The sequence below is a fragment of the Dendropsophus ebraccatus genome, chromosome 2, assembly GCF_027789765.1.
Source record: "Dendropsophus ebraccatus isolate aDenEbr1 chromosome 2, aDenEbr1.pat, whole genome shotgun sequence".
NCBI lineage: Eukaryota > Metazoa > Chordata > Amphibia > Anura > Hylidae > Dendropsophus > Dendropsophus ebraccatus.
Genome location: NC_091455.1, coordinates 100,847,661 through 100,871,618, shown reverse-complemented (window position 1 = coordinate 100,871,618; position 23,958 = coordinate 100,847,661). Strand labels below are relative to the sequence as shown.

Here is a 23,958-nt window from a genome sequence, read left to right as displayed (position 1 = left end):
CCTGGAGCAAAACATAGTGACCCATGTTAAGACCAAAGTCACTAGGAAGCTCTGGCCCTAGGCTATAGCTGAAAGGGAGTATCTCATCTAATAAAAGTGTATGTGGTCAGGTCATGATGCATCCATATTCATCCTCTATCTGTATGTAGGCAATGGCAAAGTTGCCTTATGTGCAACAATACAATCACCACTTCCATTAGCTGTGACACATGGACCTTAGTTCAACCCTCTTCATATAAAAATACAACTGTGGGGCTTTGCTGAGTAAAGCCCCTATTACACGGGGCAACGGAGAGGAGCAAATGAGTGCTGTCAGCACTAGCTTGCTCCTCATTTCCCCCGCGCTGCTGGCGCTATTAAACGCGTCGGAAGCGAGCAGGTGAGTACAGGGGGGCTGCGGGGCGGTGCCCGGGTGATTGCTAGATCGTTCGGGCAGCCTATAGCATATAGCAGCAGTCTGATGCCACCGCTCCTATTCCACAGAGTGACATAAGTCGTTTGTCTTTTAACATGTTGGGAGACAAACGACTGCATTGATCAGCCGACATTGTTCATGTCAGCTGATCGTTGTGTACTATTACACAAGATGATTATCAGCCGAGTACGGACAATTATCGTTTTGTGTAATAGCGCCTTAAATCTTCTTTGTGTCTCCAGTGACTTGAACACTAAAACAAAACATCTGATCTAAAGAGATTTTGTATAAACCAAGCGCGGTGCTACAGCAGTACAAGAGTGCAGTGCACACCACCCAGAGCAGCAGAAGAGTGCAGTGCACACCAACCAGAGCCGTACAAGAGTGCAGTGCACACCAACCAGAGCCGTACAAGAGTGCAGTGCACACCAACCAGAGCAGTACAAGAGTGCAGTGCACACCAACCAGAGCCGTACAAGAGTGCAGTGCACACCAACCAGAGCCGTACAAGAGTGCAGTGCACACCACCCAGAGCAGTACAAGAGTGCAGTGCACACCAACCAGAGCAGTACAAGAGTGCAGTGCACACCAACCAGAGCAGTACAAGAGTGCAGTGCACACCAACCAGAGCAGTACAAGAGTGCAGTGCACACCAACCAGAGCAGTACAAGAGTGCAGTGCACACCAACCAGAGCAGTACAAGAGTGCAGTGCACACCACCCAGAGCAGTACAAGAGTGCAGTGCACACCAACCAGAGCAGTACAAGAGTGCAGTGCACACCAACCAGAGCAGTACAAGAGTGCAGTGCACACCACCCAGAGCCGTACAAGAGTGCAGTGCACACCACCCAGAGCAGCAGAAGAGTGCAGTGCACACCAACCAGAGCAGTACAAGAGTGCAGTGCACACCAACCAGAGCAGTACAAGAGTGCAGTGCACACCAACCAGAGCAGTACAAGAGTGCAGTGCACACCAACCAGAGCAGTACAAGAGTGCAGTGCACACCACCCAGAGCAGCAGAAGAGTGCAGTGCACACCACCCAGAGCCGTACAAGAGTGCAGTGCACACCACCCAGAGCAGCAGAAGAGTGCAGTGCACACCAACCAGAGCAGTACAAGAGTGCAGTGCACACCACCCAGAGCAGCAGAAGAGTGCAGTGCACACCACCCAGAGCAGCAGAAGAGTGCAGTGCACACCACCCAGAGCAGCAGAAGAGTGCAGTGCACACCACCCAGAGCAGCAGAAGAGTGCAGTGCACACCACCCAGAGCAGCAGAAGAGTGCAGTGCACACCACCACAGTACAAGGCTATGTTCACACACAGTATTTTTTTTTTTTTTTTTTTTTTTTTTTTAATTCTAACCAGGAGTGGGTTAAAAACACAGAAACTGTGCACATCTTTCCATTGTATTTTTTCTCTGTGGGTTTCGCTCCTAATTTTGGCTACAAATACTGTCGACAATACTGGACAAAATACTATGTGTCAACATAGCCTAAGGGCCCTATTACACCAAAAGACATCTGACAGATTATCTGACAGATTTTTTTCAGCCAAAATCAGGAATGGACTATAAACAGAGAACAGGTCGTAAAGATAAGACTGAGATTTCTCTTCTTTTCAAATCCATTCAAGGCTTTGGCTAAAAAAATCTGTAAAATAATCTGTCAGACATCTTTTGGTGTAATAGTCTCTCCCATGAGTACCCACCAAAGCAGTACAAGAGTGCAGAGCCCATCAGGGCAGTACAAGCAGTGCACACCAGACCAGTAAAAGAGCACAGTGAACACCAGAACACAAGAGTGTAATCCACACCAACCAGAGCAGCAGAAGAGCAGGCTGCACACCAACCAAAGCAGCAGAAGAGCATGGTGCACACCAACCAGAGCAGCAGAAGAGCAGGCTGCACACCAACCAGAGCAGCAGAAGAGCAGGCTGCACACCAACCAGAGCAGCAGAAGAGCAGGCTGCACACCAACCAGAGCAGCAGAAGAGCATGGTGCACACCAACCAGAGCAGCAGAAGAGTGCAGTGCACACCAACCAGAGCGGCAGAAGAGTGCAGTGCACACCAACCAGAGCGGCAGAAGAGCAGGCTGCACACCAACCAGAGCGGCAGAAGAGCAGGGTGCACACCAGAGCAGCAGAAGAGCACGGTGCACACCAGAACGGCAGAAGAGCACGGTGCACACCAGAGCGGCAGAAGAGCACCGTGCCCACCAGAGCGGCAGAAGAGCACCGTGCCCACCAGAGCGGCACAAGAGAAGGGTGCACACCAGAGCGGCAGAAGAGCACGGTGCACACCAGAGCGGCAAGAGAGCACGGTGCACACCAGAGCAGGAGAAGAGCACGGTGCACACCAGAGCAGGAGAAGAGCACGGTGCACACCAGAGCAGGAGAAGAGCACGGTGCACACCAGAGCAGGAGAAGAGCACGGTGCACACCAGAGCGGCAGAAGAGCACGGTGCACACCAGAGCGGCAGAAGAGCACGGTGCACACCAGAGCGGCAGAAGAGCAGGGTGCACACCAGAGCGGCAGAAGAGCACGGTGCACACCAGAGCAGGAGAAGAGCACGGTGCACACCAGAGCAGGAGAAGAGCACGGTGCACACCAGAGCAGGAGAAGAGCACGGTGCACACCAGAGCAGGAGAAGAGCACGGTGCACACCAGAGCAGGAGAAGAGCACGGTGCACACCAGAGCGGCAGAAGAGCACGGTGCACACCAGAGCAGGAGAAGAGCACGGTGCACACCAGAGCAGGAGAAGAGCACGGTGCACACCAGAGCGGCAGAAGAGCACGGTGCACACCAGAGCAGGAGAAGAGCACGGTGCACACCAGAGCGGCAGAAGAGCACGGTGCACACCAGAGCGGCAGAAGAGCACGGTGCACACCAGAGCGGCAGAAGAGCAGGGTGCACACCAGAGCAGGAGAAGAGCACAGTGCACACCAGAGCAGGAGAAGAGCACGGTGCACACCAGAGCGGCAGAAGAGCACGGTGCACACCAGAGCAGGAGAAGAGCACGGTGCACACCAGAGCGGCAGAAGAGCAGGGTGCACACCAGAGCAGGAGAAGAGCACGGTGCACACCAGAGCAGGAGAAGAGCACAGTGCACACCAGAGCGGCAGAAGAGCACAGTGCACACCAGAGCAGCAGAAGAGCACAGTGCACACCAGAGCGGCAGAAGAGCACAGTGCACACCAGAGCAGCAGAAGAGCACAGTGCACACTAGAGCAGGAGAAGAGCACAGTGCACACCAGAGCAGGAGAAGAGCACAGTGCACACCAGAGCAGCAGTGACGTCGCCGTCCCGTCAGATGCTGCGGGCAGTATGGGATTTCCCGGTCACACCGCATCTCTTACGTAGCGCCGCGTAGTGTCGGGTTTAGGGAAGGGGCGGCGCGGCGCGGACAGCTCTTCCACCAGGAAGCGGTAAGAAGTTGAGTGTGAAGGAAGAGACTCGGCTAGGACTCCGCACAACCCTCCATGTCCTTTGCGGAGGAGGCGGCCCCGGCGCTATAATTACCTTACATAGGACACCAAGGCTCTGAGGAGACGCGGCATTGGTGACGTGTATGTGACAGGTGAGGAGGGCTGCTGTGTACAGCGCCACTGCTACAGGCAGCCGGGCTCCAGTCTATGGGGGATATTGCGGAACCGAAAGTGAAAGCCAGCCGCGCTGAGGCCGATACCTAGTGTGCTATAAGGTGTACACACGGGGGCACACTCGTATCATTGTGGCCGCAGTGCTTGTACATACTTCTCCCCATGTATACAGTATATGCGGCAGTATGTGTGAATGGTGGCAGAAGGTGGTATTAGAAGGGATCAGTGGTGGCAGCACATAGCCGACCATAGGGGTCTGCAGGGCCAGCCTGTGCCCCCCAGATCTCACCTCCATAATGGAGGATACAGCTGTACATGAGCTTTCATTTTCCATAGCTGACCTGACTGCAGTGAAATAACTGGAGCATCTGTTCTAGTTCTGGGATCCTCCCATTCCTCTTTCTTTTACCAGGAATACGTGACGCAATACTGGCAGCTACCATTTGGGGAGCTGTCCCTGCCCAGTCTGACAGGATCCAGTCACAGCTGACAGTGTACCCCCACCCCCTCTATCTGGTCACCCCCTATATCTGGTCACCCCCATCCCCTCTATCTGGTGACCCCCACCCCCTCTATCTGGTCACCCTCACCCCCTCTATCTGGTCACCCTCACCCCCTCTATCTGGTCACCCCCACCCCCTCTATCTGGTCACCCTCACCCCCTCTATCTGGTCACCCCCCATCCCCGCTATCTGGTGACCCCCACCCCCTCTATCTGGTGACCCCCACCCCCTCTATGTGGTGACCCCCACCCCCTCTATGTGGTGACCCCCACCCCCTCTATGTGGTGACCCCCACCCCCTCTATCTGGTGGCCCCCACCCCCTCTATCTGGTGGCCCCCACCCCCTCTATCTGGTGACCCCCACCCCCTCTATGTGGTGACCCCCACCCCCCTCTATGTGGTGACCCCCACCCCCTCTATCTGGTCACCCCCTCTATGTGGTGACCCCCCATCCCCTCTATGTAGTGACCCCTACCCCCTCTATCTGGTGACCCCCACCCCCTCTAACCCCCTCTATGTGGTGACCCCCACCCCCTCTATCTGGTCACCCCCTCTATGTGGTGACCCCCCATCCCCTCTATCTGGTCACCCCCGTTGGCTGTGTAGTCGCACATCTCTAGTAAGAGTATAACACAACACAGAGCTGTTGTCCAAAGTTATTTCATAGGGAATTTACTATAAGAGACAGGTCTACAGAGGCCTCAGGTCCCACTTTAACCTCTTGGAGCACCAATTACGCCGCAGCTAGAAGCAGAGCCCACGGAAGCAGCTGCAGTAACCTGCTGGCACCGGCTTTGGCAGTTTAACCCCATAGATGCCACAGCCAGTACTGACTGCTGCATCTATAGGCTTTATGGGATAGGGGGCTCCCCCTGTCGCCTATTGGAAACCCCGCAATGCAATTGCCGGGTCCCAATGGTAGCTGGAGGCTTTATCATGCCTCTGGGTTTGTCAGCTAATACCCCTATTCCACAGAACTATTATCATTCATAAACTCGCTCCGACGACCGCTCGTTAACGATCACTAAACAATTTTTTTTAGCGAACGATAACACATAACATGAACAATATATGTAGTGTAACGATTATTTTGCAGTCGTTACATGGTCGTTTAAAACGTTAGCCGGGGTGATCATGACCATACGACACACCTACTTTTTTTTAAACCTTTTTTATGAACGACTGAAAGATTTCTAATTTTACGAACCGATTAGCAAATTATCTTTCAAAGACCAACGACTTTTTTTCGACACGCTGAAAAACAATTTTGAACGACAGTATAACGATTTCGCCTTTGTTGTTCGCTCGTTTACACCAATTCCACGAAGCGAATATCGTTAACGAGCGGTCGTTGGAGCGAGTTTATGAACGATAATCGTTCCGTGGAATAGGGCCTTAAGGAAGCCTGTGAGGCCCAACTACAGGCAGGGACTTACAAGCTGACTGTCAGTATCTAACTGACCGTGTACAGGGCTCCAGATGGCGACCGAAATGGTCGCCAATGCGACTGACATTTTGCAAACGGCGCCCAGATTTATTAATCTGGGCACCATTTGCGACTGGCCCCGGCGGCGGCGCGCTGTCTCTTTAAGTCCGGGGTCTCCCGTCCTATCCCCGGCAGCGCGGCGCATCAGTGAGCTGCCTGGGGCCCTGACTTCCGGCACAGGAAGCGCACGTCAGAGACGCTTCCTGTGTCAGAAGTCACAGCCCCGGCGTACAGGGAGCTCACTGATGCGCCGCGCTGCCGGGGATAGGACGGGACACCCCCGGCAGCCGCGCATCAGCCGGGGACAGCGCCTGAAGAAGAAGAGGATCGCCGGGGGAGCGGGTTGTCAGGTGAGTTTGTGTGTTTGTTTTTTTTTAAATACTGCTTAGCATAGAGGAAAGGGGGGGGGGCATCTATAATGGGGGGAGAAGAGGGGCCATCTTCAAGGGGGGGGAGAGGGGGCCATCTATAAGGGGAGGGGGTATCTATAAGGGGGGGAGAAGAGGGGGCATCTATAATAGGGGGGGGGAGAGGGGGCATCTATAATGGGGGTAGAGGGGGTCATCTATAAGGGGAGGGGGTATCTATAAGGGGGGGAGAAGAGGGGGCATATATAATGGGGGGGAGAGGGGGCATCTATAATGGGGGGGAGGAGGGGGCATCTATAATGGGGGGGAGGAGGGGGCATCTATAATGGGGGGGGAGGGGGTCATCTATAAGGGGAGGGGGCCATCTATAAGTGTAGGGCAAACTGGCTGCAGACACTGGGAGATAGATATATGCACAATTATTATTATCAGGGCCCCTCAGGTGTCTGTATTGTAGGGGGTCACTTGCATTAGTCACTAGGTGAGAGATATATCTATCTATATACACATCTTGTGGGGGGTCACTATGGCTGCAGTCATAAGTCTAGCTCAGTATGTATAGACTGTTGCAAGCTTTTAAAGGGAACCTGTCACCCCCGGTGACGGGGTGACAGGCTCCCAACCCCCCGTTAGAACCCCCTATACTCACCTCATCGCGCCGGGTCCCGCTTCTGAAGATGGTCGGGTCACGGAGATCTCAGCCGCTGCAGCCCGACGCGCACACTGAGAGATGATTCCAACGCTCATAGAGAATGACGGAGCGCTGGACTCACCAGTCATTCTCTATGAGAGTTGGGACTCATCTCTCAGCGCACGCGCCGGGCTGCAGCGGCTGAGATCTCCGTGACCCGACCATCTTCAGAAGCGGGACCCAGCGCAATGAGGTGAGTATAGGGGGGTTGGGAGCCTGTCACCCCGGCACGGGGGTCGACAGGTTCCCTTTAAGTTCAAGTTCAGAAGAGTAAGCCTCATTAAAAGGCTAACCAAGTGAAGCTGAAGTACTGAGTCAGACTGTATATGGTTGTCAAGTTGCAAGTTTCCATGTTGAACGTTTTCAAACTAAGAAAAGAGAGAATCTAAAGGAGGAGGAGGCTGCCGTGGCCTCTGCACACAGTAAGTCCCATTTAACATAACATTAATTTTACATGGTTTAAAATGTTGGCGACCAAATATTCTATTTGGCGCCTAAATTTTTCAGGTTAGGAGCCAATGGCTCCCAGGTAAATTTTTTAGTCTGGAGCCCTGGTGTATGGTACATAGCTGTATGGATGTACTGCTGTGTATTAAACTAGCGGTCAGACGTTTGCAGAATTAAATCCCTTAAACAAACAAATGGGAGAAATGTAAAAACTAAAGTGCAAAAAAAAAAAGCCCTGTATTGTTAAATGGACCCTTTAAAAAAATCAAACAAACACTTTTGATGTGTCAGAAAGACCTGTCAAGAGTTTGGTCAGGGTCTGAGTCTTCAGACCGATCAGGAGAATGAGGCTGGAGATGGACGTGACCTAGATGGACTTTCAAAGTCAAAGCAGGGAGAGGAACACACAGCAGCCAGGGCCCACAAGATTGCATGCAACTCAGTTATGTTGTGGACTGCAGCTCCATAGTGTAGCCCTAGCCTTAGGCTGCATTCTCACGTTCCGTGTTCCTCACAGAACATGGACGTGGAATGCCTGTAACGGACTCTCCCTCTGCCCGGGCAGCATCTGTGATAAGATGCTGGGAGCGGGGGAACTGTACAGATATGTGCTGCACTGTAATGAGTCATTGCAGGTGCTGTCATTACAGTGCGGCACATATCTGTACAGTTCCCCCGCTCCCAATATCTTATCACAGATGCTGCTTGGGCAGAGAGGGAGTCCGTTACAGGCATTCCACGTCCGTGTTACGTGCGGAGCACGGAACGTGAGAATGCAGCCCAAGACCAGCAGACTTCATGCAGAGGTGTAAATGAAACTATCATAGCTCTGATCCCTGTTTGACCTGTTCTGAGTATTGTCAAGTAATGCAGAAAGTAAGCATTTTACAGCCAGAATGTGTTAACTTAGTCATAGACATCCGAGCATAGTCGTTACTACCTTCGATATGTAGTGATAGCAACTGCAGCACCTTTTCCTCCTTTTTAGCAGAATACTAGTAAGGGTGCCTCTCACACACACTTTTTTGCCTCCGTTATCACATGACCTACAGTAGCTGCTGGACCACAAAAGGTGCCAAAAACACCAGGGAAAAAAACCCCATTCGCACAGCAGTGGCGTTTTTGAGACAACCAGAACAATCCTATTGAAGTCTATGGGAGAAAAACAACAAATTTTGCCACAATCTTAGCATGCTGCGTTTTGACAAAACTGACACAGCCTTAAAAAACAAGAGGAGAAAAAAACGCCACACCAAAAAAAGCCATGTACCTGGCCGCTGGCGTTTTTGCAAAAAAAAAAAAAAACCCGCTTTGGCCTTTTTATTGGTATTTTTCATACATTTTAAGGCTAGGTTCACACTATGTAACTGTGCGGCTGTTTATGCGGCTGTAAATGTGCGGATGAAACTACGGCCGTGGGAAAAAATAGACATGCGGCTCAAAACATACGGTCATTTACTTTGAAATCTGGTTCAACTAAAAATAACAAATAAAATCTTAAGAAAGTGATGCAAACACCTCTGTAATGCATCTGGGAAAGCAGGGAACACAGTTTACATGAATTGCTATTACCGGGGTTTGCGATCCTCTGCACTATAGCCGATGCCTCTCATGGTTAATATATTAAAATAATAAAACACATTTTCGTTGTAATAAAGTGCCTTTCGTTGTTCAATAAGTAAATTTAAACTAATCCATCATTTTGCAATTAAATATACTGTTAAAATAAATATATATATAAATGTATATTTATATATATTTATTTTTTGACAGTATATTTAATTGCAAAATGATGGATTCGTTAGAATTAAATTATTGAACAACGAAACTGATTTTATTTCAACGAAAATGTGTTTTATTAATTAAATATTAATTAGTACAGGAAGCTCCATAAGCCGTTAATTCATATTGCCGGCAATAGAGCATTCTGTACTAATCATCACTTTACTTTAATGAAAACATCAAATGTTTCTTCTAATTATGTTATCACAATAGCATTATTAGAAGAAACATTTAGAATTATATGTGCGCTCAGCTGATTGGCTTCATTGTGCTGCGGACCAGCGAAGAGGACACATCGGGGTGAGTATAGAGCTCTCCCCACCCCCTCCCCAGCACTGCACCCCTCCCAGCAAGGAAGGGGGGGTCAGTTAACCCCTTCCTTGCTGGGATGGGTGCAGTCTGACATCAGTCTGGCCCCCAAGGGGTTAAGGGGGATGCAATACATCCTCCCTTAACCCCTTGGGGGCCAGACTGTAAGCAGCGATCTGTAAAGATGCTGCATACTGTAAGGTGCACAACACCGCTCACAATGATGGGTGTTGTGCTCCTGTTTGTGTGTTTTTTGTGTGTTTCTCCCTTTTTGTTTTTCAGATATCGGTATCCTGGGGATTACGTCGGATTCCGTGGACTACGTCGATGACCAGCGTTTTTTTTTTAATAAAATGGTCAATGAGGGGTGTGGGGTGTTTTTATTTGAATAAAATTTTTTTTTAACTTGTGTCTTGTCTTTATTTCTTTACTTTATAGACTTAGTAGTGGAAGCCGTCTAATAGACGGAATCCATTACTAAGTTGGGGCCTAGTGTTAGCCGGTATAAAATGGCTAACACTAACCCCCTATTACCCCAGTACCCAATGCCACCAGGGGTACTGGGAAGAGTCGGGTGCCAGTGGTCCCGGAGCGTCAAAATTGGCGCTCCTGGATCGGGTGGCAGCAGGCTGGTAAGATTTAGGCTGGGGAGGGCCTAAACCAATGGCTCTTCCCACCCTGGTGTTACCAGGCTGCTGTCGTTTAGTTTTTAACCCGGCTGGTTATAAAAATAGGGGGGACCCTATGCGGTTTTTTTTAATTATTTATTTATTTAAAAAAAACCTGCATAGGGTCCCCCCTATTTTTATAACCAGCCGGGTTAAAAACCAAACGACAGCAGCCTGGTAACACCAGGGTGGGAAGAGCCATTGGTTTAGGCCCTCCCCAGCCTAAATCTTACCAGCCTGCTGCCGCCCGATCCAGGAGCGCCAATTTTGACGCTCCGGGACCACTGGCACCCGGCTCTTCCCAGTACCCCTGGTGGCATTGGGTACTGGGGTAATAATAGGGGGTTAGTGTTAGCCATTTTATACCGGCTAACACTAGGCCCCAACTTAGTAATGGATTCCGTCTATTAGACGGCTTCCACTACTAAGTCTATAAAGTAAAGAAATAAAGACAAGACACAAGTTAAAAAAATTTTTTATTCAAATAAAAACACCCCCACACCCCTCATTGACCATTTTATTAAAAAAAAAACAAAAACGCTGGTCATCGACGTAGTCCACGGAATCCGACGTAATCCCCAGGATACCGATATCTGAAAAACAAAAAGGGAGAAACACACAAACAGGAGCACAACACCCATCATTGTGAGTGGTGTTGTGCTCCTTACAGTATGCAGCATCTTTACAGATCGCTGCTTACAGTCTGGCCCCCAAGGGGTTAAGGGAGGATGTATTGCATCCCCCTTAACCCCTTGGGGGCCAGACTGATGTCAGACTGCACCCATCCCAGCAAGGAAGGGGTTAACTGACCCCCCCTTCCTTGCTGGGAGGGGTGCAGTGCTGGGAGGGGGTGGGGAGAGCTCTATACTCACCCCGATGTGTCCTCTTCGCTGGTCGCAGCACAATGAAGTCACTGTACTGCGGACCGGCTCATTATATGTGCGCTCAGCCGAACAGCCAATCAGCTGAGCGCACATATAATTCTAAATGTTTCTTCTAATAATGCTATTGTGATAACATAATTAGAAGAAACATTTGATGTTTTCATTAAAGTAAAGTGATGATTAGTACAGAAAGCTCTTTTGCCGGCAATATGAATTAACGGCTTATGGAGCTTCCTGTACTAATTAATATTTAATTAATAAAACACATTTTCGATTAAATAAATTCAGTTTCGTTGTTCAATAATTTAATTCTAACGAATCCATCATTTTGCAATTAAATATACTGTCAAAAAATAAATATATATAAATATACATTTATTTATATATATATATATTTATTTTAACAGTATATTTAATTGCAAAATGATGGATTCGTTAGAATAAAATTATTGAACAACGAAAGGGACTTTATTACAAAGAAAATGTGTTTTATTAATTTAATATATTAACTATTAGAGGCATCGGCATCATTGCCGGCTATTTTTGAAGTACTCCGTACTGACCGCCTGTCAATCCACGGCCGCGTTTCCAGCCGCAAACAATGGTCTTGTTCATTTTTTACGGGTCCGTTTACGATCGGGCCGTAGATTCATACATAGTGTGCACTGTGCAGCCGTATATCCTATACTTTCCAGCGTACGCATGAACCACCAAAAATACCGCCGCACAATTACAGCCGCAAATACAGCTGCACACTTACATAGTCTGAACCTGGCCTAAGGCTGTGTGAAGCCTTTGGGCGGGTTCAGACTACGGAATTCTCGCGGATAAATTCCGCTGAATTTTGTCACCTGTCGCGTCAATTCTTTCGGCGGAATGTGGAATCAGCCGGCCCATAGAATGGTGTCTATGAAGCCAGCAGAAAGGCGTGCGGCCGTGAGCGCGTACAGGCGACGGAATTCTGCAAAATTTATCCGCGAGTCTGTAGTCTGATCCCGTCCTTAGTCTTGGAAGTGGAGGCGGTTGCAGTCAGCAGGGGACACTGAAGGACAACTGGACATAGGGGGAGCGTGGACAGGTAAGCATATGTTCTTTATTGTTTTCTGTATACCAGCAGCTATATATTAAAAAAATGGCCTAACCCTGGACAACCCCTTTAAGCTATATTCAGTATATCTTAAGCCTTTAAGTACTTATAAGCTGCTGTATGTTCTGCAGAAAGTGGTATGTTTTCTGCTTCCACCTCAGTCCATGTCAGGAACTGTCCAGAGCAGTAGATGTGTACTATGGGGATTTGCTACCATACTGCACTAGACAGTTCCTGTCGCAGACTGAGGTGGCAGCAGAGAGCATAGTGTCAGGCTGGAAAGAAAAAAAAAACTAGAGATGAGCGAACCTCGAGCATGCTCAAGTCCATCCGAACCCGAACTTTTGGCATTTGATTAGTGGTGGCTGCTGAAGTTGGATAAACCCCTAAGGCTATGTGGAAAACATGGATATAGTCATTGGCTGTATCCATGTTTTCCAGACAACCTTAGAGCTTTATCCAAGTTCAGCAGCCACCGCTAATCAAATGCCGATCGTTCAGGTTCGGATCGACTCGAACCCAAACCCGGTTCACTCATCTCTAAAAAAAAAAAACACTTCCTGCAGGACATACAGCAGCTGATAAGCACTGAGAGGCTTGGGTTTAGATTCCAGCTTCCTCCATATGTAATATTACCCCATTATGCTGAAGTCTTTGACAGTACAGTGGTGCCTTGGATTAAGAGTAGAAATGAGCGAACCGGGTTTGAATCCATCCGAACCCGAACGATCAGCATTTGATTAGCTGGGGCTGCTGAACTTGGATAAAGCTCTAAGGTTGTCTGGAAAACATGGATACAGCCAATGACTATATCCCATGTTTTCCACATAGCCTTAGAGCTTTATCCAACTTCAGCAGCCACCGCTTATCAAATGCCGAAAGTTCGGGTTTGGATCGACTCGAGCATGTTTGAGGTTCACTCATCTCTAATTAAGAGCATAATCCGTTTTGGGACTGTGTTTGTAATCCAAATCACTCTTAGAGGAGAAGTCAAATGAAAATTTTTATTAAAGAATTGTATTGTCCCCCAAAAGTTATACAAATCCCCAATATACACATTATGGGAAATGCCCATAACATTGTTTTTTTCCCTGCACTTACTACTGCATCAAGGCTTCACTTCCTGGGTAAAATGGTGATGTCACGACCCCACTCCCAGAGCTGTTCGGGCTGTGGCTGCTGGAGAGGATGATGGCAGAGGGATGCTCAGTGTCCCTCCAGTGCCCTGTGTCCCTCTGCCATCATCCTCTCCAGCAGCCACAGCCCGCACAGCTCTGGGAGTCGGGTCGTGACATCACCATTTTATCCAGGAAGTGAAGCCTTGATGCAGTAGTAAGTGCAGGGAAAAACACTTTATAAGCATTTCCCGTAATTAGTGTATATTAGGAATTTGTATAACTTTTGGGGGGCAATAAAATACTTTAATAAAAATTTTCGCCAGACTTCTCCTTTAAGCCAAAGCAGTTTTTCCCATAAGAAATCACTGAAATGCAGACAATTGGTTCCACACCCCAAAATAGTAATTTTTTAAAATTCTGAATAACATGTAAGACTAATGAAACAAACATTTAGAAAGCTGGTTATGTGATATTATAAGTTACTGTACAGCATAGCAATCCGCATGTGGAGTATAATATATAGTAAGGGCATAAACCCGAAAATACAGCAGCAGATTGTAGATACAGGATGGAACTGCAGATCCCCGTAATGCAGTAGCGTAGTACAACAGGCCAGAATAGATAAACAGAGCTGATGTCAGAGGCCCGTGTGGTCACATGACAGCACAAGGGGAAAGTGTGTGTGTGTGTGTGTGGGGGGGGTGTTCAGAATGGACCAATCAGGAAGTGAGAATCATAAAGCTGTGCAGGAGGACAGTGACAAACCTTTCTATACAGCAGTGTGTATAGATGAGTGTGAGTGTAGGCACATTATAGCAGCTGTGTAAATGGCTGATTGTACGTGCAGGCACATTATAGCAGCAGTGTGTATAGCTGAGTGTGAGTGCAGGCAGATTATGGCAAGAATGGAGAGGATTGGAAACACATCGGCTGACAGAGTCTGCAGGGAGCATGAAGGAATGAGCAGGACATATGTGGGCACAGTATAGCAGCACTTTCTGTCCGGGGAGAGAGGGGTTACAGCTTTAGGCTGGGTTCACACTACGTATATTTCAGTCAGTATTGTGGTCCTCATATTGCAACCAAAACCAGGAGTGGATTAAAAACACAAAGGGTCTGTCCACACAATGGTGAAATTGAGTGGGTGGCCACCATATAACAGTAAATAACTGCCATTATTTCAATACAACAGCCGTTGTTTTAAAATAACAGCAAATATTTGCCATTAAATGGCGGCCATCCACTCAATTTCAACATTGTGTAAACAGATCCTTTCTGTGTTTTTAATCCACTCCTGGTTTTGGTTGCACTATGAGGACCACAATACTGACTGAAATACGTAGTGTGAACCCAGCCTCAAAAGAGATTACCTCCACAGTCCTGTCCCTGATGCAAGCCCCAGCCTAAAGTGCATCTATCATGATTTGGAAGGTGAAGGAGACTTCCTGGGTCAGAGTACAGTGCTGTAGACCCCGCCATGCAGACCATGCCCCTCCCTCACTCCCACCCAGTACAGGGAGCTCTTAACCAAAGCAATGCTCTTAAACCAAGTCGCAATTTTGAAAAACTGTGAGCCATTCTTGCAAAATGCTCTTAATCCAAGTTACTCTTAAACCAAAGTACCACTGTATTTTTAGAAATTTTTAAGAATGTAGAACATGCTTAAAATGTATAAAATGCTTCTTGGTTTTATAGGTAAATTTGGCTGTATTTAACCCATGGGATCACAAGCGGTAGCTGACGACATGTCTCTTGATGACATCCGCATGAGTTCCAAGGACCTGTTAGATAAGAAGGAGATTGATTCTGGCGGATTTGGCAAGGTCTTTGTATGCTGTCATCGAAAACATGGTCTAGTTGCACTGAAAACAGTTTTTACAGGATTTAAGAATGATTCGTAAGTTACTATTCACACATAAAAAGCCTTATAAAGTAGTTCAGCAATGAAAGAACATGAAAAGGGCACTCACCCCTGAATGTGATCTTCTTTATTCGTGCAGCTTTTAAAATACACAGGACATACTAGGCTTTTCTGCGGAACGCCAAGCACCTAATGAAAACAGCTGGTTTGCGGCCATGCGCACTTCTTCAGCATGCCCGCGAACCAGCTGTTACCTACTTATTCAGCATGCGCGCGAACCAGCTGTTACCTACTTCTCATTAGGTGCTTAGTGTTCCGCAGAAAAGCCCATTATGTCCTATGTATTTTAAAAGCTGCACGAATAAAGAAGATCACAATTAGGGGTGAGTGCCCTTTTCATGTTCTTTCGTTGCTGGACTGTTATATTTATACTATATTCTAGAAAAGTGAGCACCAACCAGTGATCTTATACTGTGCACGCACACTATTGGCCATATATATAGTATCTCCGCTATTGGTGATTCCTCCAGGAGTAGTGCCGGTAGCTATTGCCCCTTGCGTAGTTAACTGATAAAGTAATTATTGCAAATTCTTTTGAACTACCAGTTATGACGTTCACATTTTGTATTTTATACATATTCAACACCCCTCTTGGTGTTTTTCCTGCTTTGTTGCATTTTGACCTGTTAAGAAAATGGATTTGGGGGAATTTGATTTACACAATCACTAAGCATCAACTGCCTTAAAGCCAGTATTTTGTGGAGCCATAATTTTGCAGTTACAGATACAAGTTGGGTTATGTAGGGTTAAGTGGGAAGGGGCTTTACATTCTCGCAGCGTAATGAAAAAATCTGATGGGAATATGTTAAGCCAAAGAAAATTATAGGACAAAGGATCACACCGGATTCTGCTGCAGAACTCATAGCATGAAATCCACTGCGGATCCTGTACATGTGAACACACCCTTAACAACCATAAATTCCCCCATAAAAATGAATGGTGGTATGTTTAGAAAAGAGCGCTCCTTTGACAGTGACTTTCAAAGCGCCTTTTTAAGAGAAATTTAACCCTGCACTTTAAGAGGGAATTCAGTACCGGCCCTTCAGCTATTAATGCGGTATCAGCCCTTTAAGAACTCCACAGCGGCCTGTGAAAATTTCTCAGTTACCATGACAATCTTGTGGTAATATGTATTTATGTTAGGCAAAATCATATTGACCTGCCATCTTCTATTGTCCAATAGTGGACATGTGACTGCATGGATGTTGTCAGGCATTGAGTAAAGGACCAGCAAGTTTCTATTGGCTGCTACATTTCAGCTATTTGCCTGTGTGCTGTGATTGGCTGGTTAGTGCTGTGCAATATTTGAACTTCATGCACTCTGTATTTTCTCCTGAAAATGCTCTTCTAGTTTCCATATTGATTTAAAGGACAACTGCAGCCAAAATGTATTATTAAATATGTTATTACTTAACCCCTTCGGGACCAGGCTAATTTTCGTTTTTGCATTTTCGTTTTTTCCTCCTTGTGCTTAAAAGGCCATAGCACTTGCATTTTTACACCTACAGACCCACATGAGCCCTTATTTTTTGCGTCACTAATTGTACTTTGCAATGAAAGGCTGAACTTTTGCATAAAATATGCTGCGAAGCCAGAAAAAAAATTATATGCGCAGTGAAATTGGAAAAAAAAACACAATTCTTTTTCTTTGGGGGGGGATTGTGTTTTTAAGCCGTGTGTCCTATGGAAAAACTGACATGTTTTATATGTTCCTCAATTCGTTACGATTAAAACGATATATAACATGCTTAACTTTTCTTTTATCTGATGGCCTGTAAAAAATTCAAACCATTGTTAACAAATATACGTTCCTTAAAATTGCTCCATTCCCAGGCTTTTAACACTTTTATCCTTTGGTCTATGGGGCTGTGTGAGGTGTGATTTTTTTGCGCCATGATGTGTTCTTTCTATCGGTACCTTGATTGCGCATATGCGACTTTTTGATCGCTTTTTATTACAATTTTTGTGGATTTGATGCAACCAAATATGCGCAATTTTGCTCTTTGGGATTTTTTGGCGCTTACGCAGTTTACTGAGCGAGATCAGGAATGTGATTAATAGTTCGGGCAATTACGCACGCGGTGTTAGCAAACATGTTTATTTATTTATTTACTTTTATTTATAACCTGGGAAAAGGGGGGTGATTCAGACTTTTATTAGGGGAGGGGGGCTTTTTATTGACAACAACACTTTATTGTGTTTATTCTAGTATATACACTTTGATCTCTCATTGAGATCTTTGCTGTATACTTATACAGCAAAGATCAATGAGATCGGCACTCGTTTGCTTTCGGCTGCTGCAGCCAAAAACAAATGAGTACCGAGTTGGGGTCGGGGCCATCTTGGTCCCCGGCCGGCGATCTCCCCCACTAGACACCAGGGAACGGCTGAATCCGGTAATCGGAGGCAGCTGTCATCTTTGACAGCTGCCTCCGATTATCTAATTAGCGGGCGCGGCGATCGGACCGTGCCCGCTAATAGCCGCGATCCCGGGCTACATGAGGCACCCGGGATCGCGGCGGTTCAGAGCGGGGTCGCCACGCGGCCACGCTCTGAACGCCCACCCCCCCACGAGGACGTACAGTTACATCCTCGTGCGGGAAAGGGTTAAAGGAGAAGACTGGCCAAAATTATTTGTTGATATGTTATTACTTATGGAAAGTTATACAAATTTCTAATGTACATTAATTATGGGAAATGCACATATAGAGCTATTTCTCTTAATTTAGTAGATCATGGATTGCTTTATTGAATGAATACATCTATGGAATACTTTGGGGAGCAGGTGTCCCCTTGATGGGGATTGGCCCTTGTACTACTCCCCCATCATCTGCTCATACTATGAGCGCAAAATACGTTTTAGCTGGAGTTGTCCTTTAATGGTGCTCTGTGAGAAGTTGGTGAGCTCAAAGTTGGTAAGGTTATTTATATTCCAAACCTGACCTTTGTTTGTGACCTGTCTGGATTTCTGCGTGGCCTTCACGTTGCTTTCTTAGTGGTGTTGCAGATTCGAGGCCCCTTTTAGAACAGGTGTATTTATACTGATAGTATGGGACTAATCCTCTGACCCTTTGCATATGGGGGGGGGCACATTTCAGTCATTTCAAGACTTCTTAAAGCGATTTTTATTTTTAGCCGTTCGGCGACAGCAATGGGATTCCGGTGCTGTGGCCCTTTTTTCTTAAACACCGCCTGGTTCTCCCACTCACGCTGTTCTTTGGCTGTGCACTGTCCTGCCTCTATCCATTGGTGACGGGCCTGTCAACCCCCCCCCCCCCCCCATATGCATATGATTCTAATGGACCCATGTCACAAAGGGTAGGGGATATCGTCACAGTGGGAATGGTGAGCCCGCCTCCAGTGCATAGTGCTTAGCCAAAGAATGGCGCCAAGCACTGGAAACGTGCAGCATTTCAAAAAAGGACACCTCACTAGGAACCCCGCGCTGGCACTGATCTGCTTGTAAGAAGAAAAAAAAAAGTACATTTGCTTAAGGTTACTTAGGAGTTTTATTGCAAAGGGGGTGAATACATCAACATTCCACTGTAACCGTTTGGATTATTTTATCAGGCCTATTAGATAAAATTTTAATCTATTGTAATTCCAGGTTACAATGCATCAGCACAGGAAAAACACCAAGTGAGGTGAATGGATATAAGGCACTGTATATCAAAGGGGCCTTCTCTATGCCTAGAAAAAAAAGTTTTATTCACAAAGGTACAGTAAGAGTAGTAAAGCTAGGGGCCCTATTACATGGACGATCTGAACACTTCCATGCCAAAGGAAGTGTTCAGAAGGGGCCTGGGAGTCTATTTTGAGTGTATAATGTTACAGGTTATAGTTTCTAGATCCTGGAAGTGGGCTATTGCATCAGGGATTTTTTTTTCTTTTTTGGGCCCTTCAATTAGTATAATTAATGTTTACCTTTTACTGCTCTGATAAATTTTGGGGGAAATCTGAGGACCTGTACGGCGGTGTTAAATAAAGCCCTACCAGATTTACTAAGAGGCGCATGCCTCTTAGTAAATCCGGTTGGGCCTGCATCTGCCCCATGGCAGGTGCAAAAATCTACATCTGCCTTGGAGCAGGTTTGATTTAAGCATGCTAGAAGGTGCAGGAAGGTGCTTTCTCCCTGCCTTGCCGAGAGCCCCTGCTCATCCATCAGGCAAACTGACATTAAGTAATAAAATTTTTGCATTTTTTTCTCTTGCTAATATTACTGCTTTGTATGATTGGCATTTTATTTGTATGTTCTTTATCTATTACAGCTACAATGATGATCTCTACAAAGAAGGTAAAATGATGTATAAACTGAACCATGAACGAATTGTACAGTTGCTGGGTATCATTATAGAAGATGGTAACTACGCTTTAGTCATTGAATACATGACTAAAGGAAATTTGCTCTCTGTTTTAAAACAGGTACAAAGCCACGTCATCAAGTGTATTCTTTATAAAGACCAATTTACCATTATACAAACTGGATGTGATTTTAAATGTTTTCTTATCTATATACAAGTGGACATGGAACAGATTACAGATATCTTAAAGGGGTTATCCAGTGTTGGAAAAACATGGCCACTTTCTTCCAGAGACCTCTTTCCTCCTCTTGTCTCTAGCTGGAGACAAGAGTGGTGCTGTCTTTGGAGTGGCCATGTTTTTCTAACACTGGATAACCCCTTTAAGCAGAACTGAAGAGTTAAAATTTAGGGTGGTGAATGTTATTTCATCAATTGTCAATTTAAAAAAAAAAAGCCATATTATATACTTTTTGTTGTGGGAAACTGATATATCTATTACAAGATTAATCTCTGGACTAAGAAAAGGACGTTCCAGCGCCAAGGTCCAGTAAAATTTCCAGCTTTATTAGTGCAAAAAAATTATTAAAATAGAGACAAACAAGGTGAGAGCTCACCAATATGCTAGACGCGTTTTATCCAGGGGCCTTGATCACAGTGTGATTGAAAAGTCTCCCTCCACTCAGCATATTGTAGTACAAAACATTGTAACATCATGGTTTGTTTGGTACCTTGGTGAATAGTATGGCTACAGTAACTGTCTAGCTTTGACGTCAGTCTTTTTGTGCATCCAGGTAACAGTACCTGTTTCAGTAAAGGCTCGATTTATTCTGGAAATTATTGAAGGAATGATGTATCTACATAATCAAAATGTAATTCACAAGGATCTGAAACCAGAGAACATACTAGCAAATGATGCATTTCATGTAAAGGTAATTTTTACATAATTTCTGGTGGCTTTACACGTGGAGAAATTACAGAAAAAAGACCATATAGAACATACTAATTATTTTTTTTCCTTAAAGAGGTATTTCCATTTTGATTAACGTAGGTAAACGTGTAGGACTTGTCATGTTGAATACTTTTGAAAATACATTCAACAAACTTTTCTCCTCCTAATATGCTGCTCTTTTCCTTCCCATGTTTCCAGCTCATTATCTAGGTTACCGACCACCACTCTGCTGTAAAAGCAGTGGTCTGACTGGTGTGTGTGGATATATATTACAGTATCCAACAATACAAGAAATCAAAGACAGCAGCAACTGTCCAATGTGTTAAAAACCATGCTTTATTCGGATTAAGACACGGATTAAGTTCCACAGAAAGGTCGTTTCACACAACATTGCTTTTTACGGCTCTTACAACACGTATGATAGGCGTAATTTATAAAGCACATAAGTCCAACCCTATTACACTTACATTGTAATACAAATTGACAACTCATCATACAAATAGCAACCAAGAAAAGATACAGTCTGACAAAAAAAATAGAAAAAAAAATGTAAAAACCAACAGTGAAACCCAGAGTACAAAATGAAAAAGACAGAAAGAGATGCAGGCCCAAGATAGAGATACAGCTTTACAACCAAACGCTCGAATTATTTTTATCATTCATTGTCCGAATTTCGTTTGTCTGAATGATCCAGAGAACCTCCTCCTTTAAAAGTCTCCTGTGTCTGTCATTTCCTGCTGTGCACCAAATCAAAACCTAGAAATTTAAGCACAGAAATGTCACTGGCTGCTCAGATCTTACATGATCAATTAAACAAGGACAATCAAGGCCTGTTCTAATGGAGTTTAAAGTAGAAGTCCGGTGAAAATTTTTATTAAAGTATTTAAAGGGGTAATGTGGCGCAAAACATTTATTCACAGAATAACACACATTACAAAGTTACACAACTTTGTAATGTATGTTATGTATGTGAATGGCCCCCTTCCCCCCCACCCCGGAAGTGTGGTGCATTATACTCACCGCATTCATGTCGACTCGCGGCCGCCATCTTGTGACAATGACGACATCTTCGGGAGGCCGGCTGAACCGCTCCAGCCGTCCCCCTTAAGCGCGTTTAAGGGGGAGTGGGGGTCCCTATCACTGTATCGGACCGCCGGAGGTCTCTTACCTTCCTCCGTGCGGTCCGATCGGCGATCTGCTCACTGAGCCTGCACAGGTGAAAAAATAAAACTGTTATAAGCGTCACAATAGGCCCATTTTATTAATAACTAATTGGCAAAAAAAAACATTAGAGAATCTGTGCAAACCTGCATATGGTTGTGTACGGACTGACCTATAGAATAGTGGTATCACGTCGCTTTTACCATATAGTGCATTACGTAGACACAGGAACCCCCCAAACGTTACCATATTGCATTCTTTTTTACCTATTTATATCTTCATAAATAATAATTTTAGGGTTCCGTCCGTAGATAGAAAACTGAAAGTGCTAGAGCTCTTAGAAGGGGAGGAGGGAAAACGAAAACACTAAGATCAAAATTTGTGCGTCCTGGTCCTCAAAGGGTTAAAAAAAACACTTAAAAAAAAAAAAAAGTTATACTAGAAGTCCCCCTAGGGGACTTCTAGTATATGCACACTGATCTCTCATTGAGATCTATGCAGTATAGTTATACTGCATAGATCAATGAGATAGGCCATGGGTCTCCAAACTGCGGCCCTCCAGCTGTTGCAAAACTACATTTCCCATCATGCCTGGACAGCCAAATCCAAAGCTTTAGCTGTCCAGGCATGATGGGAGTTGTGGTTTCGCAACACCTGGAGGGCCGCAGTTTGGAGACCCATGAGATAGGCACTTAATTGCTTTCGGCTGCCGCAGCCAAAAGCATTCAAGTGCCGAGCCAGGATCAGCGCCATTACAGCGCATACCCCGGCCGGGTGAGGAAAGGTATGGCTGTGTAGATTGCCTGTCAGCTTGTTGCTGACATAGGCAATACACTGCACTCCAGTAGTATCGCAGTGTATTGTAATAGTGATCAAAAGATCACTGCTTAGTATACACTAGTGTACAGTAATGTACACTACTGCAAAAGTGAAAAAAAAAAGTTTGCACCAAAACACACACAACCCCCCCCAAATAATAAAAATGCATGAAATCCCCAATATAGAATAAAACAATACATAAAACCAGGTAAAAAAAAATAAAACCTATGTATATTTGGTATCGCCACGTCCGTAACGACCCAATCTATAAAATTATATCAATAATTATATCGCATGACACACTCAGTAAAAGAAAAATAGAAAAAACTGCGCCAGAATTGCTGTATTTTATCAATCCGCTTCAGAAAATACAGTAATACCTCGGTTTTTGAACGCTTTAGAACCCGAACTGCTTGGTATTCGAACGAAAGTTTACCCAGAAGTAGTGTTTGGAATTCGAACTTTGCTCGGTTTTTGAACGTTTTTCAAATGTTTTTGCGAGCGTGGATGGTGGGTTGTACCTGGCGAGTTAAGCAGTGGTGAGGCTTCACATACAGTACAGTGCTGTATAAAACTGCTGGAGTGCATATACAGTGCAGTAGTAGTACATGCAGTGCACCACCATCTCCCATACATTACAGTGCTTGGATGGGGGGGACGCTTTACAGTAAAGGATGGGTAAGGAGTTGGTGACTACTGTACTATAATTGCTGGTTCTGATGAACATTTCTTATGTTTAATGTCCGGTACAGTATAGTGCTGTTCTGTACTGTAGTGATTATACTGAGCACTTATCAGTGTAATAAATGAGTATTTTAGGTAATTATTGGTGGCTGCTGGAACCAATTAATCACATTTACATTATTTCCTATGGGGAGACACTGCTCGGTTTTCAAACTGCTTGGTTCTCAAACTGCCTTCTGGAACCAATTAAGTTCGAGAACCGAGGTACCACTGTACGTCATAAAAGAGATCAAAACACCATATATAATACTTGGTATCAATAAAAACTACACATCTTCCCACAAAAAATTGAGACCAAAGCCAGCTCTGTTGCACTAAAGATAAGAACGCTATGGATCTTGCAATGTGGCGACAGTTTTCATCCTCTTTTCCAGGAAGATAGTTTCTATTGCGCCAAAGTGGTAATAATAAAAAAAAACTAGGCAAATTTGGTATCAACATAACTGTAGTGACCCAGAGAATACAATAATTATGTTATTTTTACCGCATGCTGAATAGCGTATGTTTGATCTGTAAAAAACAGGAAAAATGAATGATCATTTTTTCAGTTTTTCATGATATTTTGATGTTTTTAACAAAAAAATCACACATGATAGTGACCAAATTTTGCCCCTAATATAAAGTACAATATGTCACGTAAAAACAATCTCAGAATCACTAGCATACATTAATGCATTACTGCGCTATAACCGCCAGGGGCGCCG

At 45.4% G+C, this 23,958-nt stretch overlaps 1 protein-coding gene across 3 annotated transcripts in view; it reads left to right on the top strand.

Moving 5' to 3' along the window:
* Positions 1–3,793: 3,793 nt before the first annotated feature.
* Positions 3,794–23,958, top strand: part of RIPK1 (receptor interacting serine/threonine kinase 1) — a 51,136-nt gene continuing 30,971 nt past the window's right edge. Inside the window, exons 1-4 of one of the 3 annotated variants that reach the window (XM_069958087.1) lie at positions 3,794–3,994; positions 15,055–15,256; positions 19,549–19,702; positions 20,373–20,510. In XM_069958087.1, the coding sequence (XP_069814188.1) occupies positions 15,078–15,256; positions 19,549–19,702; positions 20,373–20,510 (471 nt within the window). In that variant the 5' untranslated portion in view covers positions 3,794–3,994; positions 15,055–15,077. The remainder of the gene's footprint in view (positions 3,995–15,054; positions 15,257–19,548; positions 19,703–20,372; positions 20,511–23,958) is intronic. The other 2 variants (XM_069958088.1, XM_069958089.1) reach the window with 2 other exon arrangements.